We start from the raw sequence: 17748 nt of genomic DNA on the forward strand, positions 1-17748 counted from the left end.
ACTCTATAAAAAGAACTACTATGTCCTCTTTCAGACCTCTTTTTTTGGTGCTTGCTTACAACTGGGTGGCTACAGAAAAGTATTTTGTGTCTTCGTGTAGGCTAGTACATCGGGGTAGATGATCTGAGATAGCTGCTGTTGATCTGCCTGTTTGTTCTCATTATCTGTGTTACCTCTTACCTGAAGCTAAACTGACACCTCCCAGAAGACCGTACATGGGGGTGATGTTCCAGCTCGGGCTGTTGACTCTGTTTAAGTCCTGTTTTAGGAACTTGATGTATGAGGACTTGCATTTGATGTGATGGTTTTGGATGCATGGTGAAACTTGCTTTAGGCAAGGCTGTTAAACTGCATTGTGGATAGCCCTCTTTGCTCAAGGAGGATGCCTGCTGTGTTGTTGAACGATAACGCCAAGATAACACCATACGCTGAGCCTAGAGATGAGATCATTTGTCACTTGATTTCACTGATCCTTTGATATCCTACTCACTGTATACTTTTTCTAAAATACATTCCTAGTTATGCATAATATTTCTCTGCTGTATGTTACTGTGTTGTTATTAGTTCAAACTAGCACATTTTAACATACATATACGCATTTTCTATTTACACACAGAAGTACAGCCTGTATTTATACTTTGGCAGTCCTCCCCTGATGGATTGCTCATGCCTTCAGCTTATGTGCATTTTTGTGTTTACTCCCAGTTTTGGCCCTTTGTCCCCAGCCTTTCCTCTTGGCTAATTAGGGTTGATTTCTGTAATTTTCCTACCTCGTTCTTGTACTCAGAAGGGCTGTGTTGTTCTTAGAATTGCTTTCAAGCTGACCTAATTCTTGCCAAAAGGTACGTTTTAGCACTCTTGCTATTTTTTAAGTGTTTGGAGTCAGGATTTCACAATTGGCTTAAGTCCCAAAAGGGACACTCTCCCATTTTCCTCTTGGCTGCCCGTTCCCAACTTTTTCAGTAGCTATAGCGATCGCAGAGTCAAAAGTAATGGCTTGTTTGCTTTTCATGAGGTGAAGAGTCAGTCGGATCAGTGTCCTCACAGCCAGCGACTAGAGCTAGTAAGGGAAGTGGCAGGACCCATGGTTCAGAGGCAGCACTGCTTTAGACCAGCTGGAGTCAGCTGCACCCCAATCCCCAAATTCCCTGAAATGGCACCAGGAGATAAGCAGGGGCTGCTCGTGCTTAGCTCGGCTGCGCCGGGTCTGTGGGCTCAGTAGGCACTTCAGGGCATAACGTGCACCATTACTTACTCTTAGTGTGTTACGTTGCCCACCTGAAGTCGCATATATATATATATATATATGCCTGTTCTCTTCATCGGGTGCCTGCCTGTCCAGTAATCCATATCGGGCTCTTCCTGTAAGGGACTTGCACGGACTTGTCCGAGTGATGCAATGCTTTGGGGGTTACAGGATGGTAGATTTGGGCCAAGCTCATGTGTCAGGAGGCAGAAGTGCATGTGAGCCTAAGCTTTTTTGTCTGCTGTTCTCTGAGGTGAGTCAAAGCCTCCGAGTGAGTGGTTTGGGTGGGTGCGCATGGGGGACGGTGTCCAGGACAAATCACACGTGTCTGAGATCACCGGACGAGCAGGGCGGGTTGTGAGCGAGCCGGTTTGCTGCGCTGAATACAGCACCTGGCACGGTGAGAGTCCGAGCTGCCTGCAGACTTTATATGTTACCCTGGATGATCAATACGAGCATTTTTAGCTGTCATCCCTTTGATTTATACTATAAACAAGTTGCACTGATTGATGTTTACCCTTTCCAGAAAGTAAATATGTGTCTGAAAGAAGTGTGAACAATTCTCCTATTTCGGTGTGGACTGTTAGCGTTCTGCCATAGCTCCGGAGTGCTTCCCCCATCTCTCGTGCTTGAATGCAGCCTCCGAAAAACGTGTTAACTGGATTCATTTGTTTGGGGTGTTCTTTTTTATTTTTGCTTCCTGCTAGCCAGCAGTTTCACAGCAGTAAGTGAATGGGACACAGTAGGTTCACTCTGTACCTTTCAGCAGAAGGAGACAGTCTGAGATTTATTTGTTTTCAGCGTCTTCCACTACAGGACCATTTTCTTTTTCCCAAAACTTCAGGTTTTTGTTTGTTGTTAAAGCTGCTCCTCATTTCTCCAGCAGCCGTCTTGCTTGAACCATAAGTGCTGTGTTTAACATAGCCATAGCACTATAATAAGCATCTGTGTTTGCCAGGCATAAGAAGGGTTTTTGCAAAGATGACCGCTTGGTGTAAGTAGGAGAGAACATGTACCAATAATGCAGATGTTGTGGTTTGCTTATGGGGTAGGGTGATCCACATACACATGCTGTTCTTCTGCCACCAGCTGCAGAAATGACTACTGGCCCATTCTGCTAGATTTTCTCCTTACCCAGCTGCTTTGCTTTGTAGTCCTTGGGGTGTACAAGTCTCAGGAGGCTACATTTTGTGCCCGAGTGTCCTTAATTTAATGTTTAGGGGCAACTGTTCTTTCCTGGCTTTGCTAACTGCAGCAACTTGACAGAAAAGCATGAATTTTTGTAAATTGTTTAAGGATCTTTTCCCTCCCTGTATATATAAAAAAACTATTAAAATAAACATGCTAGGAGCTGTAATAAGAGGACTTTGTTACCTCTCAGAAGTTCTGGCCTGATGCTGTAAGTGGAGCTGTCAGTGGGGCTGTCTGGAGAGATGGAGTCAGTTCTCTGATGAGCAATTTGATGGTCTGGGATACACTGGTGTATGTTACTCACTTTCCTGAAGAAATTCCCACCCTGATGTTTGATGGGATCAGCGGAGAAAGGAACAAGGACAGCTAAAATCAACACGAAGCTGGTGATCAAGAATTCAGTTAGTCGAACCGTACCCAAGGATATGGCCCTTGAGTCAGAGAAACTTGCTGTGCAGCCTGGGAATGTAAAAACTGTCTGGTTGTGTCAGGAGATTGTGCTTCCAGGGATCAATTACTGCTTTTTAATTACTGCTTTTCCCCTACAACTCCTTCTTGCTAATCTCTTGTATTTAGGTTTGCATTGATCGTTAATCAAATTTCAGAGCAGGTGACTCTACAGAGCAGCAGGTGATTTCCATCTGCCAGGTAAGGCTGGGTTTGCACTGGCCAAGCTGAAAAGGGCACTGTCACCTATTTTATCTTGGCAGTAGGTAGCTTTTTTGGTTTTGTGTGACAGCACAGGTAAGAAGCTTGAAAACGAAATCCCTTTCTCTAATAGCCCTTGTCACTGTCTAGGAAAGCAGCAGGCAGGAGGCATCTAGTTTGTACCTCCTCTCTTTGCCCCAGCCCTATTTTTGGTATAGCAAAGCTGAGCTCAGGGGACAGGTAATATTTTAAGAGTCAGCAGCCAGGACTCACTTTCATGGTTGCTTATCTTTTCCAACTCTTCAGATATATTTATTTCTTAGTAATTTCAATGGAATAATTGTGGAAAAATGCAAAGGACAATTTTACAGTTTAAGTAATAGCTTAGATGAGGCTGCGCCATCACTGCAGAACCACTGTGGCTTTCACCAAAAACACCTCCCTCTGAAATGATGTATGACTCAAACTGGGTGTTGCTTCTTAATTGGTGTTAGCAGCTGGAGAAACACTGTGCAGATCCTGCAGGTTCCTCTCCTCTGTTGCAGACTGTTTCCTTAGTCTGTTGTTATATTAATTACTGACCATATCTACAATGTCTAATTCCTACAACACCAGAAAACTTATAAATCTTCCTTTAGGAGCACCCTGGTGGGAAGCACGTACAAACCTGCATGCGCATCCCAGGTGCAGGGGGGGGCCTTGCTGGGGTTTGGAGTGTTGCTCTCCTACTGGCTATGGACCAGTAAGATGCTAGTGCACGTGTTTATTTCTGCATGAAAGTTACCTATTTAATATTGAAATGATAATTGTGATACTAATAAAACTTTAAAGGAAAAACTGAGATGTGAAATTCCGTACGTCGTGAGTTTGGGTTTTTTGTCCTTCAGTGCTGTCAGACTTACCAAGGAATATATCAAACAAAAGTAACAGTGGTTTTGTTTGAAATGGTCGTGAACAGTTAAAGTAAGCTCTCTCCAGCAAGCAGTGGTAGCAGAACAATCCCTTAATAAATCTTAAAAATGAAGTATACATTTATTGGGCTTAAAGTTCCAGATGAATCAAATATACATTCAAAATTTAAATTGTGTGATTAGTCTCCTTAGGGAGGAATGTGGGAATCCTGAGTAATGCAAGGACTTGGAATCATATTTTAAAGGTGAGCATGGAATTAGTAGAGTGGTGCAGTGAATCTGTTTTGAAACATATTATTATTTGTCAGGAGAGAACTACTTGGATCTTCACACTTCTCACATAAACAAAGGGAATCAGTCTTTGGCATGCTTGAAAATTTGGTAAAGGATCAGTTACAGTTTTGCTTAATACGGTGTTAAGTTAATGCTTAATCTCTTTTCTGACTATATTACTAAGTGAATGGGGTCTGCAAGACAAACCCATGCTTTAGATTCCAGCTTGTGCCAGAACGGCTCCTCTTGTGTGCGCACGTGCGTCTGGTCTGCTTGTCCGTCTCAAGTGTCCCCTCCAGATGGGAGAGGTGAGAGGAGGGGATTTTTCTTTCAAAAGAACTTTTTCAGCTATCACAGTTATTTATACTGACTGGCTACCTGAAAGCAGGAATATAAAGGATTGGGTAACGATTTCATTATATGATGTTTTGTAGCAACCGGTATTCAGCTTTATAAATGAACTGTTCTCTTCTGTATGGCAGAAAAAGGTTTTTATAGTTGGCAGGCTGCTCATAATATTCTAAGGATTATTAAAGTAAGCTGTAGTTGTCGTATAATGCACATTATAATAGTGAGTGGTTCTACATTAATATGTCTTGGGGGAGGATATTATTTCAGAATGTGTATTCACATACGGATGGAATTTGAGTCTTTTCACCCAGATCAGAATGACATTCACAGAAAAGGCCCCTGGACCATCATCCCAGTGAGTTCCTTATGAGTAATAAAGTAGCGAGAAGAGAAAATTCCATAAAATTCATTGGGGATTTTGCAAAAAAACCGAAAAGGATGTTGGGGTTTTTTTTTCCTCACCTCCTGATTTTACATCTGTAAGCTGAAGTTGTTCTTGTCTAGATTAGTTATTTAGGCTTCCTGCTAAGCACCTCACCTTAGAGATGAGAAAACTGGGAGGCAGCAAGGCTGATAGATGTGTATAGTGACGGTGAGCGTTGTAATAGGCAGCAGTGTTATGTTGCAAGGCTGTCAGAGCTGCAGAAGGGCCAGGCCACTTTCTGGATCAGTGTTTGAGGGCTGGTGAGCAGTAAAGCGTATGTGGCCCTGATGCAGCTGTATGTGAACCAGTACAGCTGCTTTCAGACAACATGTTTCAAGACAGACATTTGCATATCGAAGGGATTTAAAAAAGCTGTGGGAACGGCTGGGGAAATTCAAATTGAACTGTTATGTTTGCATTAATTAATTAGGCAGCAACCGCAAGGAGTGTAAGTGCTATACCTACTGATGTTAAAAAAAGAAAAAGTAAGAAAGACTTAGGATAAACATAGCTAGGAAGACATTTGTCTCCTTTGTTGGACTGAATTAACAGATATGCTGTTGATCTGGTGTTAAAATGCAAATAAATATCCCAGAGTGAGGCACACTGAGAGCATTGGATTAGATGAGGAAGAAAATTCAGAGATGGAAATGGAACAAAGCAGTAAATAGTGGAAAGCAGGTGGCTGTAGACAGGATCTTGGGGACAGCAGTGAAGCTTTAACCTCTGGAACTATTAGATGTTACAAATTATTTATCTCACCTTTGACCTTCCTGAAAGGATAATTTGTGCATGTTGGTGCAATTACTAAAACCAACAAACAAACAAAAGCCCTGATAACATACTGCTGATATGTGGTGTAGAAGGATCTTAAAATAATCTTTATCCAGGGATTAAGAGTTTCTGATCTACCACTGACCTGTTTTCAGAGTATTACAAATGCATTGCACTTGGCAAAAACAAGATGAAAATGCTGTAAAACAAGAGAAAAGCAGATTTACAGCAGCATAAGTAACCAAGGTAAGTTGCATTGATGAGAAACTTCAAGCTAAAAATCGTGCTTGATGAAACCTCATTTTTCTAGGAGAGAACCCAAAGTGTGCTTGGGAATCTGCATGCAGAAACACAGTGTCTGGGCCTTTTAAGCCATGTGTGAAAATGTTTATTTTCATTAGAAGTGAAAAATGCAGACCTCCAGATGCCATCTATGATTTCCTGCCCCCCCCTGCCCTCCAGAGGAGGAGGAGCCAGGGTGAGATGGAGACACAAACTCTGCTGTAGTCCTCGAGTCTAAATTAATGCTGTTATTTAAGGGCTGAATAAACATTAGGAATTAATGACTTCTGTGCACAGAAAGCCAGGGAGACTTGTGCTGACACCATCTACTTTGTGACCAAGAAAAAAGTTCTGTATCTCCAGGACTGTGGCCATCTGAGATGTTTCATCATTACTAAATTCATATGTGAAAAAAGTAATTCATTAAAGTAAATTAAGTGCCAGAAAATCATTTTTATTTCATTGCCTGACAATAATTCGTGGATTTGATTATTTGTTTTGGCCTTTTTGTAGTTTTTTTGCATGGAGGAATAGATTTAACGTGAAATTTCATCTTTGTTTGAAACACCCGACATCTTTATCAAATGATAAATAACATGGACTTTGGCTAGAAGTCCAGTATTTCATAATTTTGTCTGCAAAAACATTTTCCGTGGTAGATAAGGGAAAAGTGAGACACCAGAGCAATAAATTCGTGCTCATCTTTGGAATAAAATAATAATTACTTGGGTAATACAATCTTTTTTATATTTATACATGTCAGGGAGCCTCTAGCTACAAACATAAGTTGACTGGAGTCTCGAATCCTCACGTCGTTACCCTTGAATATCCATGCTGGAGTGAGCGGGACCTTGCCTTAACATGGGTTGATAAAAGTAGCCATTATAAACTGTGAAAGATTTGCAGAGGGGCGATAAACCCGCACAGGCGGGGCTGCACTCGCTCCTTACAGGCGTCTTGAAATCATTGTCGGGTGAGCTTAACTTCCAAAAATGCTTCAGAGATTTGATAGCGGAGAAGCCAGAGGATGCAGCTGCCAGTGTGGTGATGTGGCGGTGGCTGCGTGCGGGGCCGGCCGGGGTGCGTGCCAGCGGGGCTACTGGGGGCTGAAGGAGCCCGGCGTGACTGATGGTGGTGGTCCGGGTCTAGGTGAGGGACCACTTCATGCGGTCCACTCCGTCTCTTACTTTGACGCCTCTGGGGATACCGAATGTCGCTTCAACGAACTGAGTCAGAGAAATCTGGGCCCTCATATTCCCACAAATAAATAGCTTAAAATATTTTTAGAATCATAGAGGTATAAACACACCTTTTCTTTTTATCTGTCGGAGGGGAGAGGACTGCTTTGAAAAGGTCATTGTCGGTGTACCCTACAGTTGACTCTCCGCAATGTGTGCGGCTGTATTCTTCCATTTTATTGGTATGTTTGTATCCAGTGGACTGCTAGCTCAGTTTGGGCAGGCTTTTAATAGTAATTGGGAGGTGAGATTAAAGTGCCACCAGACAGGGTGTTAAGGAAGTGCACCAGATCATGGGTGCTGAGCGGTCACTCTTTTTTATTTACAGTAGTACAATTTATGCATTTTTCACAACAGCTTGGCAGCCACACAATCCCCAGTTTTTTATATTCACAAGCATGAAGACTTCATGGTGAAAGACAGCACCGTTTTCACCCAGAGTTACTCATCTGACAAGAGATTTCTTGTCTAGTATGTGAAATTGTAGAAGCCCACAGCTGGCAACTATAAATTCCTGCCTTAATGGGTTATGTCAGACGTGTAGCGCAGGGTGGTGGCTCTGCGGGGAGGGAACCTGAGACAGGACACCAAAAGGAGGAGTGTTTCCATACAGCGCTGGCGGTCAGGAAAGCATTTGTGTATTTGGCACGGGAGGGGGGCCCCGGGGCGTCCATCAGGCCCCTCTTCTTCAGGTCTCTGCGGGGAGGATGACACCCGTGGGAGAGGGGCACTGCAGTAATGCAGAAATGGGCTCCCCAAGTACACAGTCCCTCGGTGGTCGCTCGCAGCAAGTGCCTGTAAAAGACTAGAACAAGGGAATGAGGTTTCGTTCATGTTTGGCCTATTACAAGCTTAAAAGTTGTGTTACTGTCCAAAACTTAACCAAACCAGTCAACAGTTGGATAGCGTGACTTATTTCTCATTTCAGAGTTGTCCAAATGTGATAGTTTTAACTCACAACAGATTGTTACTTAACTATAGTTTCCTTTTGCTGTCTAATTTCTGCTGAGATATCAGTTTGGATTGGTTTGCTGTTCATCTGCTATAGGCATTCACTATCAGTTGTCCCTGCTACTTCCAGACATTTTGAGAGTTTCTTGGATCTTTTTTCCTCCTCCTGCTTTTGTCTTTCCTTGTATTTCTGCATTATCACTTGCAGTCATGGTTTTGCCAAGGGGAGCTGTATGAAATACAGTAGCCTCCTCTCCTGTCCTTATTAGCGCCAACCCGTGCCATGCACGTAGTTAGTTACAGTGCTCCTCTTTTTTTTCTAAGATGGGAAGGAGGGTGCATCTCCCTCCATATGCTAAGTGTTCTGTACATCTTTGTAACAAATAAGGGAGCTAGCAGTAATGTCTTCTGCTATTGATTTAATAATCTGTCCAAAGAAGTATAGCAAAGCCTTGGGGGGGAGGGGAGTTACTGATAGTTTGTGGTGTTAAGTTCTTGAAACATAAAACCAGGACTGGGCTCTGCCTCAAGCTGATGTGTTCAGTGCAGCGAGAGGGTCTGCAGCATTCAGGAGGGGAAAAAATGCTTTATTTTGTTCGCACTAAAGGTTGCCGAGCCACTTCATGAATACTGTTATATCTGACAGGTCATCCCTAGCTTCAGCTGGTGCTTTTCTCTATTCAGACAGTGATTAGAAAATACTTCAGATAATTTAAACCATTAAAAGGCAGCTGATCTAGAAGAAATCTGTGATTCTGTGAAACACAGTTGAGAGTAGTCAGGAAATTAATCAAACTTACAGAACCACTGGCATTTTGTCTTTTGAACCTTGTCATAATTCCTCTGAGTTCTGCTAGGAAATCAGAGGGGGAAATCCTACTGTGGCTAAATTAAGAGAAGACTGTGAATTTTACCCCACAGCTGAATTGCGAGTGGTAGGCACTGTGTTAAAAGAATTGCCCCGTAGACTTGTATTTTTGATTAGCATTTCTCATGAGCAAGGACTTCTGCTGCTGGGCATCCCTGGAACTGGCCGGCGAGAGGCTGCATGCTCCTCGGGCCGCTTTCTCCCGGCCTTCTGGGAGTCCTGTCTGTCTTTCCACTTGCCGTGCTTCCTAGCAGTGAAAGAAGAATCACTTTATCAGGCTTTACAAGTGCAACATTACATGTGTTAAATCCTGTATCGGGACTTTGCCAGGTGTTGGTGTCCGCTGAACACTGCACTAGACCATTGCCAGAGCCGGCCAAAAGGGAACAGGAGAGGGGAACGCAGCTGCATTCCTGCTGCTGGAAATACCTGGAGATGCCCACAGTGGTCCGTGCTCTGTAAGGACGTGCATGTTTCAGATGGTGGTTGCTCTGTCACAGGCAGCAAAAGCCCACATTTTCCCCGTATCAGTGAGGAGCGAGTGGGAGTTTTGTCAGGTGATGCGTGCTGCATCAGCGCTTCCTGCGGTGCAGCTGCATGCCCTCCTGCAGTCTGCTTGTTTTGCAGCAATGGCCTCTGAAACATCAACTTTTGCATTTTTTCAAACAGATGAATCAATGCTATTGTGTCTCTGATGCACCAGGTTTATTTGCAGAACACATCTATAAGTTGAATTTTTTTCTGCTGTTTAAGTACCACCATTAAAATAGACCTATTGCAAGAAATTCTCTCCCTATTAACAGTAGAATTATGGCTACTAGCCAATACTGCCCTAATAGTATTTCCTGTTCAAAATTTGTATTTATGTCCAAAAAAGTGCTTTAAAAGCAAGTAAAATAAGTAAGTACCATGTTAATATGTTAGTGAAAATATCTGATCTAAAGTTTGTTAAAATTCAAAAGAAGCTTCTGAGAACATGGCAGAGGAAGGACTGTGTAATACCTACACATTGCCTATTTTTTGTTTGGGAAATACATACTTTAAACATACAGAATTTGAAGTCCAGCCTGGGACAACTTGTAAAGTCATATTAATGTATGAGAACAAATGTAAGACTTGGATTACTTACTTAAGCTATTTTTATCGTCCAGATGACATTTTTTTAAACACACAAGAATTAAATCTACAGTTCTGGATTGGAACTTGTGTGACCTAGAACAGTTCACGTAAATTTTAGTTATTACAGAACCAATAAAACCTTCCTCTTTAGAACTCTTAAGAATAGGCACTCATCTGTCCTCATCTTTGCAAACAATTCTTCCTAAATGTAAAAAAATTAATTTTTATTGCAAATACTGGGGGGGGGGGGGGGGGGTTCCTCAGCCATTACATTGTTCAGTTCAGTACCTTAGCAGTTCACCAGGTGGCTGTAGGGTTTATTTGCCTGCCGTCTTGTGGAGTTTGTTGTACATGTATTTCACGTATGAATGATTCCTGGAGATAGAAAGCTTTTGCAGAGAACAACCACGAGCAGCTCCTTCCTCAGGATACTGGCTTCAATACTTTATCCCATTCTCAATATAATTATAGCCTCAAAATTGCAAAGTAGGAGCGGGAGATGATACAAACATTTGTAGGACTGAGAGAGAAAAAGTTAAATACGTTGCCTGTACTGTGCTACAAAATGCAAGGAAAACCTGTGGTTTTTTTTAACTGTAGTATTTTAATTTTAGGAGCAGGTCCCTGTTCCTGTTTATCACCCGACTCCTAGCCAGACTCGGCTAGCAACACAGCTGACAGAAGAGGAACAAATCAGAATAGCGCAGAGGATAGGCCTTATTCAGCATCTACCTAAAGGAGTCTATGATCCTGGAAGAGATGGCTCCGAAAAGAAGATCAGAGAGTAAGTTATAGAAACCAAACTGTGTACTAATGTTCTGCCCTGGAAAACCTGATCTTGTCCTCCTGTTTTTGCCTTATTTTCAGGGACTGTAATTTAATGTAGCTTCCAGGAAAAAAAATGACCCTGCAAAAGGCTCTTTCTTTTATCCTCACTTGTTTTCCTGTTACAGGTGACACTTACTTTCCTGACCCATGTAATTCATGTCCCTACATGTGTTTTTTCCTCTTTATCCTCTCTTCATGGGGAAGTAATTTCCTGTTACTTCCTCACCTGTATGGCTCCCGTTTACCATTTCTAGTTTTATGCACTCTGCGGAGCCGTGCCTACAGAAGGCTTCCACCCCTCACTGACATCGTAACCATGGGCACACACATATACTACAAAGGAAACACCAAAAAATCTAGTGCTTGGTGGAGCCAGCACTGACAGAGCTAAGAACTCCTCACAGTATCAACAAGTACTAAAAATTTGACTGACTCAAACGTAACCAGGAGTATATATTGCACTGCTTCTTATTTCCAGTGTGGTAACAGCAGCTTAAATATTTTTATGGTTTGTTTTTTTTTCCCCCCCTAGATGTGTCATTTGTATGATGGACTTTGTTTATGGGGACCCTATCCGATTTCTGCCGTGCATGCACATTTACCACCTGGACTGTATAGATGACTGGTTGATGAGATCCTTTACCTGTCCATCCTGCATGGAGCCAGTGGATGCAGCACTGCTTTCATCATATGAGACTAACTGAGCCAGGGTTTCTCCACTGAACCTTTAAGGAGACCATCCACTTTAATGGGTTTGATCCTTTTGTCATTCAGCCCAAAGAGCCGGGAATTAGGAATTAAGATCATGCACAAAGTATACATTTCCTAATAAATAAATAAAAAATATTCCTGAATGGCTGCAAATATTGGAAAAAACATAGTATTTTAGAGACTATAGAAAAGTAGGTTGTTATTTTTAATGTAAAGCCTTGACCCACCATTGTCTTTTAATGTTTGTTCTTACACCCATATATAGGAATTGTGTAAAGTGTTACAGCAACTGTAAGTGTTTAAACTGCGTGTATCCAATTTTATTAGCAGCAAGATAAGAGTATTTTTTTCCTAAATAAAGTAACCAGTTTTGTTCTGATTCTTTTCACAAGTCCTGGCATTTGGGTCAAGGCTTTATTGAAATCTACATTTTATAACACTGGCACAAAGAAATAGTTTTAAGCTTGTTTGCACAGTTCTTTTTTTTTTCTTTTTTTTTTTTTTTTTTTTTGTCCATTGGAGATGGAATTCATTGCCTTAGGTCTTTTTAATAGTGTATTGTTATTGTTGGGCTGGCTCTATGCTTGAAAACCAGTTTATTTATAACCTGTTAAAAGTGCTATATTTTGTTTGCAGTTAGGAATATGCAGACTTCAAAGTGATCTCCTAGCTTGTAAGCAAACTGAGATGCATTATCCCTTTTCTACAAGTGATGCAGAATATGAAGATATGAAACAGTCCTACAGTGAAATTACGGTTTCATGGTTTTTATAACTTGCTTTGATTTTAATGAAACAACAGTCCTTAAACTTTAATATGTCACCTTTAACTTGATCAGGTTAAAAGTGGGCCAGATGGACAATAAATAGTTAAACTACCCTGACTGAAAAAAAAAAAAAAAATACTTGGAACTACTGTAGTGGTAGTGTTGATTACTTACTTATTCTATTTTTTTTTTCTCCCTAAAAATGGTTGTCTTGGATCATAGCAAATGGATACTGCATCTCTCGTTCTTGTAGTTCTTAGGTTATCAGAAGTTAAGAATAAACATACTGTATCTCAGTCTCCTGTATTAAATGTATCTGTTAAGCCCTGCTGGCTGACACATCAGTCCACCAAACAGATATGAAATCAGATATAAGAAAAATATATTTTGTTCTGCACGTAAATGCAAAGTTTATAGAAACACCGACTGTCATACTAGCAGTTGAGGGGGAAAAAGTACTGCTATAGCCAGAATGACACAATTAGCTAATTTCTGTAGCAAACAGTATGTGCTTGTTAAGAGATGGTCTAGCAAAGATTGTAGCTGTAAGGACCTTTTATCCACTTAGGATGATTTTTCTTTTATCTTTCTTTTTTCTTTCCTTCCTTAATGTACCCTACTGTGACTTTTATACATTCAACGCAATGCTGATACATTGAGAAGTCCTGGTCTTGCAAAATGAGATGCAATCTCAAGTTAACCACAACAAATCAGGGAACATTCTTGATTGTTTTTCATACATAGTTTGAGTACTTGATACAAGTTGTGTTTAAAGACCCAAGTACTTTGAAGACTTAGTGTATTTACAATATAGAATTGTGCATGTTATGAATAATTCTTGAAGGGTTGGTCAGCAAAATGTAGAATCAACATGTTGATTTATTTATTATTCCTGCAGCTGACAGCAACCTGCTCTCTTAGAGAAGAACTCCAAGTAGCAGTCAGAAGGAATTGAAAGCAGTCTACAGTTCTAGATTCACTCAGATTGCTACACATTTATCTGGACACAATTTTTTGCTGAATTCATACATACCTAATTACATGGATCAAAATCTGGGAAGAGAGACCTGAAGTTGTGCAATATCATTGTTCCTTTTCATCATTCCATGTGTGTTCTTTTGTGTCCTCCTTCTTGTTTGTTTGTTTTGGGGGGTTGGTTTCTTTTTTTTTTTTTTTTTTTTTGGTAAAACAATGTCCACATTAAGTATTCATTCCTTTTCTTTATCTTGTTAAAACTGGCAAATGAACAATTTGAAAAAACAGCATTGTCATGTTGGTATTAGTCTTTATTTATTACAAGACTTGATTAAGAAAGATTTGAAGGAAAGATGAAGTGACCAATTACTGAGCTGAATGCTTTTCTAGGCACTTTGTATAGTTGAACTTTTAACACTGATATACTTACTGGGCTAAGGGAAGAAATTACTTTTATTAAAATACTTGTTAAATAGCAAAAAGGTGCAAAGGGCTAAAACTAGAGTTGAATACACAAAAAAACATTCCAAAAAGCTCAAATTTTAGCTGAAAGACAAATGTGTAAATATAACAAATAAATCAAATGATTTTTCAAGTTTTTAGGTGCAATGCTGTTATGGATGATTTCTAGTTCAAAAAAGTAATTGATCTGAATTTAACACAGAATAATGTGTAACCTGAATTTTAGCTACAGTTGTGAAACCAGATCTGTGTCTTAATTCCACCATCTGTAAGATGAAGATAATATTTGCCTCCTGTCTCAGAGGTGTCTAATAAATTACTTATACTTCAAGCATATTAGACATTCCATTTACAGCACAGCTGTTTGTCTCCTAACCAGAGTCTGCTGCAGCTCAGTGAGTGGAAAGGGCTGGCTCTTATTCATCTGGACCTGTTCAACCATAGCCCTTCTTATGCCAGGGCTGCGTTCTTCAGGGGGGGACAGGCCCACAGTAAAACGTCTGCAAAGCAATTTGAAGGAAAAAAAAATACTCTAACAGCTACTTTGTGTAAGTAACCAAGTTTGTAGGTGCATCAACAGTGATCAAAAAGTGTTGCTTTAAAGCATTTTGTAGGGACTATGCAGTACGATGAAAACATTCAGTACAACAACGCTGTTTGTACTGTAGAACTGTAACTGGCAAAACAACCCCGGCACAGACCCAGAAATAGCTGAGTGGATCATCAGGCTCAATCCTCAGCAATTTCAGGCAACAACACAAGAGACATTAAAAGTCCACACGCCCCTAGACATTGACTGACGCCACAGCCTCCCATAGCAACCTGCTATCCCATTTAAAGACTAAGAGCTGCCCCAGCAGTGCCACAGAAACAGAGCAGGTAGGGACCAAGGGCATCGCCAACATCCAAGATGCTTGCACAGCAGGGAAGTTGTTAGGTTACAGTTGCAGATTATAGTAGGAAATGGATTTTGTCTCACAACAGAAGAAAACAAAATTCCCACAACTCTGAAGCAAGAGAGATGCAATGACAAGTTGCAAATACTTAGTTTTATAAAGACCTTTATGCTTAAAAATTCTTGCACACTACTGGAATTACCATTTGAATCATTTTACATCTGAGGATGATAATCCTTACTACCTGTTGCTGGTTCATTATCTAAATCTGGGAGAGAATCATAAAACTTGTACATAAACAACAACAAAAAAGCCTAGAGAGTTTCTTTGTGAGGAGCTAGTGTTGTAGAAGGGCTTTAACCACGTAAGGTTTTTAAAAGTTCCTACTGTCTTGCAGCTTCCCAAGGCTGACAACAACTACGTGTTTGGAAGGCTGACAGTCCTCTCTGCAATGGCAGAAGCGTACATTTCTAGGCTAAGGAATTATGAAATACCTGAACTTACTTGGATTGCCACAGTTTCAAGACTTCGACATTTCCTGTCCTTGTGCAATTGTGGTAAAGATGAAAATTCTTGAGTCAGACTGTCAGTTAAATAAATAACAAGATGGCTGAAACCAAACATACAAGCCCTCTTCTCAGTTAAATCCTGGATTAAAATGGACTTAGAAACAAAGTGGATGCTAGTTGATTACAAAAAGTTTATTACAGACACTACATTTTTATTAAAAACATACATACTAGTTGATAACCTACAAAAAAAAAAAAGAGAATAAGATCTGTTCAGAAGAGGCCTTCTTGACTTAATACCCAGAGTAAAAATTAGCTTCAAGGATTAACTTTTCCTTTTATACAGCATTTAACTTTGAAGAATATAATTTATGCTAACCACCCTTTGCAAATTATCTTGCATTTAAACCTGTTCTGGGATAAGAGTTAGGGGATTTGGAATTCTTGGTATGAAATGCAAAGTTAATGCCTTTTGATAAAAAGAACAGTCTAAACATATTCTGCAAAAGCATCTTCTTGATTTAAGCAGAAGAAATAACTATATTTGCATACTGGCAACTGATTTATTACAATATCCACCCTGCACTGACACTTAGCTAAGTAAAAGCTGCAGAGAGGAATCTATAATGAAAAAAATATTTGTGAAAATGCCTGTACATGTTTCTAGCAGCACAAAGGTACGTCCTTACTCAGCAAGAGGGGACCAACCACACTACAAACAAACAAAAAGCCCCCAAACTTTCTGTGTCCTCTCAGTTGGAAAACAAGTAGCAATAACTTCATAAACCTATTATTTGCAGCACCAGCCCCTAGAAAATATTTGTCTTTATTTTAAATAAGGCATTTCAACAACAACTCCGCACACAATAGTAAATGTTCAATTCACTGCACATACTACGTGCACCTGGGCTGTCCGCACCAAACATTTTTCCTGGACACAACAGGCCCTGCTTCTGCTCACTAGAAGCACTTGTGCCAGGGTTCTCACTGCAGACAGACATGACACACGTCCACCTTTTTAGCATCTTTTTCCTACCCTTCTGCCACATTAGTGGTAGCTTGTCTAATCAAGAATTCACACTGGGTAAGCAGACTGAGGGAGACAGACGAGCAGAAATTCAAGGGGAAAAAGATGAATTGCTGTAAATTCTGTTTTCTGAGCAGGACAGAGCCATCCCAGGTGCTGTCCCACTGAGGCAGAGCTCTACTTCTAGAGTAAAAACTGTCTGATGCCCTTGAGCTCTCCAGCCTAAAACTGCTTTTTGGTGAGGTTACCTCACTGAAGGGCTCTTGCTAGACTGCCTGTTTGTTTCAGGATTTCTCTCTGTAGAAGGCTATGTACTGCACGCTCTGTTTCCTTTACAATCCCACAACAAACCACTAGTAAAGGCCCTTAACCTCCTTGCATTTTCCTCAGCCATCATCTGAAAAAGTATCAAAGCTTTTTTTAAAAAAAGTATCTCAGGTTTTTTTTAAGTGTCGATTGAATAGTTCAAACAGTTCTGATAACTTTTCAAAAAGCTTTGGCTACAGAGCCTGCTACTGGCGCACATGAATATACATACATATACCTCTTGTGTTATTATTGACAAATACTTTTTTATATTTATGTGTGCGCATGTGTGACAGATCACGCACTTTCAACAGTAGCAAAGGCACCACACATGAGATTCCTGCTGCTCCTTAGAAATACCAAGAATTATTTGCATCAGCAATGAGCCCAGCATCACAGAACGGAAACCTGACCCAGGACCCAGGTATCCACAAGCCGTAAGAATGAAAGCCAAAGCACATTTTTCCCAATGAGAACAATCAGCCATTGGAATAATCTCCCCGGGGAAGTGGTGGGTTCCCCAGCATTGGACACTCCTAAGATTCAGCTGGACAGGGTGCAGGGCCATCTTGTCTAGACCGTGCTTTTGCCAAGAAAGGTTGGACCAGATGATCCTTGAGGTCCCTTCCAACCTGGTATTCTATGATTGAAATACCAAAACTGTAAATGGCCCTGCTGGTTGCTTCTAAAAAAAACTCTGCAGCTGCCCAACAGAGGCTATATAACCTTGGTAGTGATGACAGCAGTACTGGGTACTGTACCCAAATGAAGACAACATTAAACATGATCCGTATATTGTATCTTCTAGAGTTAAACAACATTGCTTCACCTCCCTAGAATAATTTACTGAACTCTGCTAACTGTCAGAGATAAAGTTATTATTCTGCATCTTTGGACAGTAGGACCAGAGACGGTCTTCAGGCATCTCAAACCACCACCTCTACCAAAACGTCAGGAAAAGCACCACATTCAAACAAAACCCCAGCTCATCC

The 17748-nt window shown here is 40.8% G+C and overlaps 1 protein-coding gene across 1 annotated transcript in view; it reads left to right on the forward strand.

Annotated features, from left to right (window-relative positions):
* Nucleotides 1-12877, forward strand: part of RNF11 (ring finger protein 11) — a 32921-nt gene extending 20044 nt beyond the window's left edge. The window contains exons 2-3 of the mRNA XM_075037081.1: nucleotides 10891-11060; nucleotides 11637-12877. Coding sequence (XP_074893182.1) covers nucleotides 10891-11060; nucleotides 11637-11808 — 342 coding nt within the window. The 3' untranslated portion in view covers nucleotides 11809-12877. The remainder of the gene's footprint in view (nucleotides 1-10890; nucleotides 11061-11636) is intronic.
* The last annotated feature ends 4871 nt before the right edge of the window (nucleotides 12878-17748 follow it).

This window comes from Buteo buteo, chromosome 10 (assembly GCF_964188355.1).
Source record: "Buteo buteo chromosome 10, bButBut1.hap1.1, whole genome shotgun sequence".
Lineage (NCBI taxonomy): Eukaryota > Metazoa > Chordata > Aves > Accipitriformes > Accipitridae > Buteo > Buteo buteo.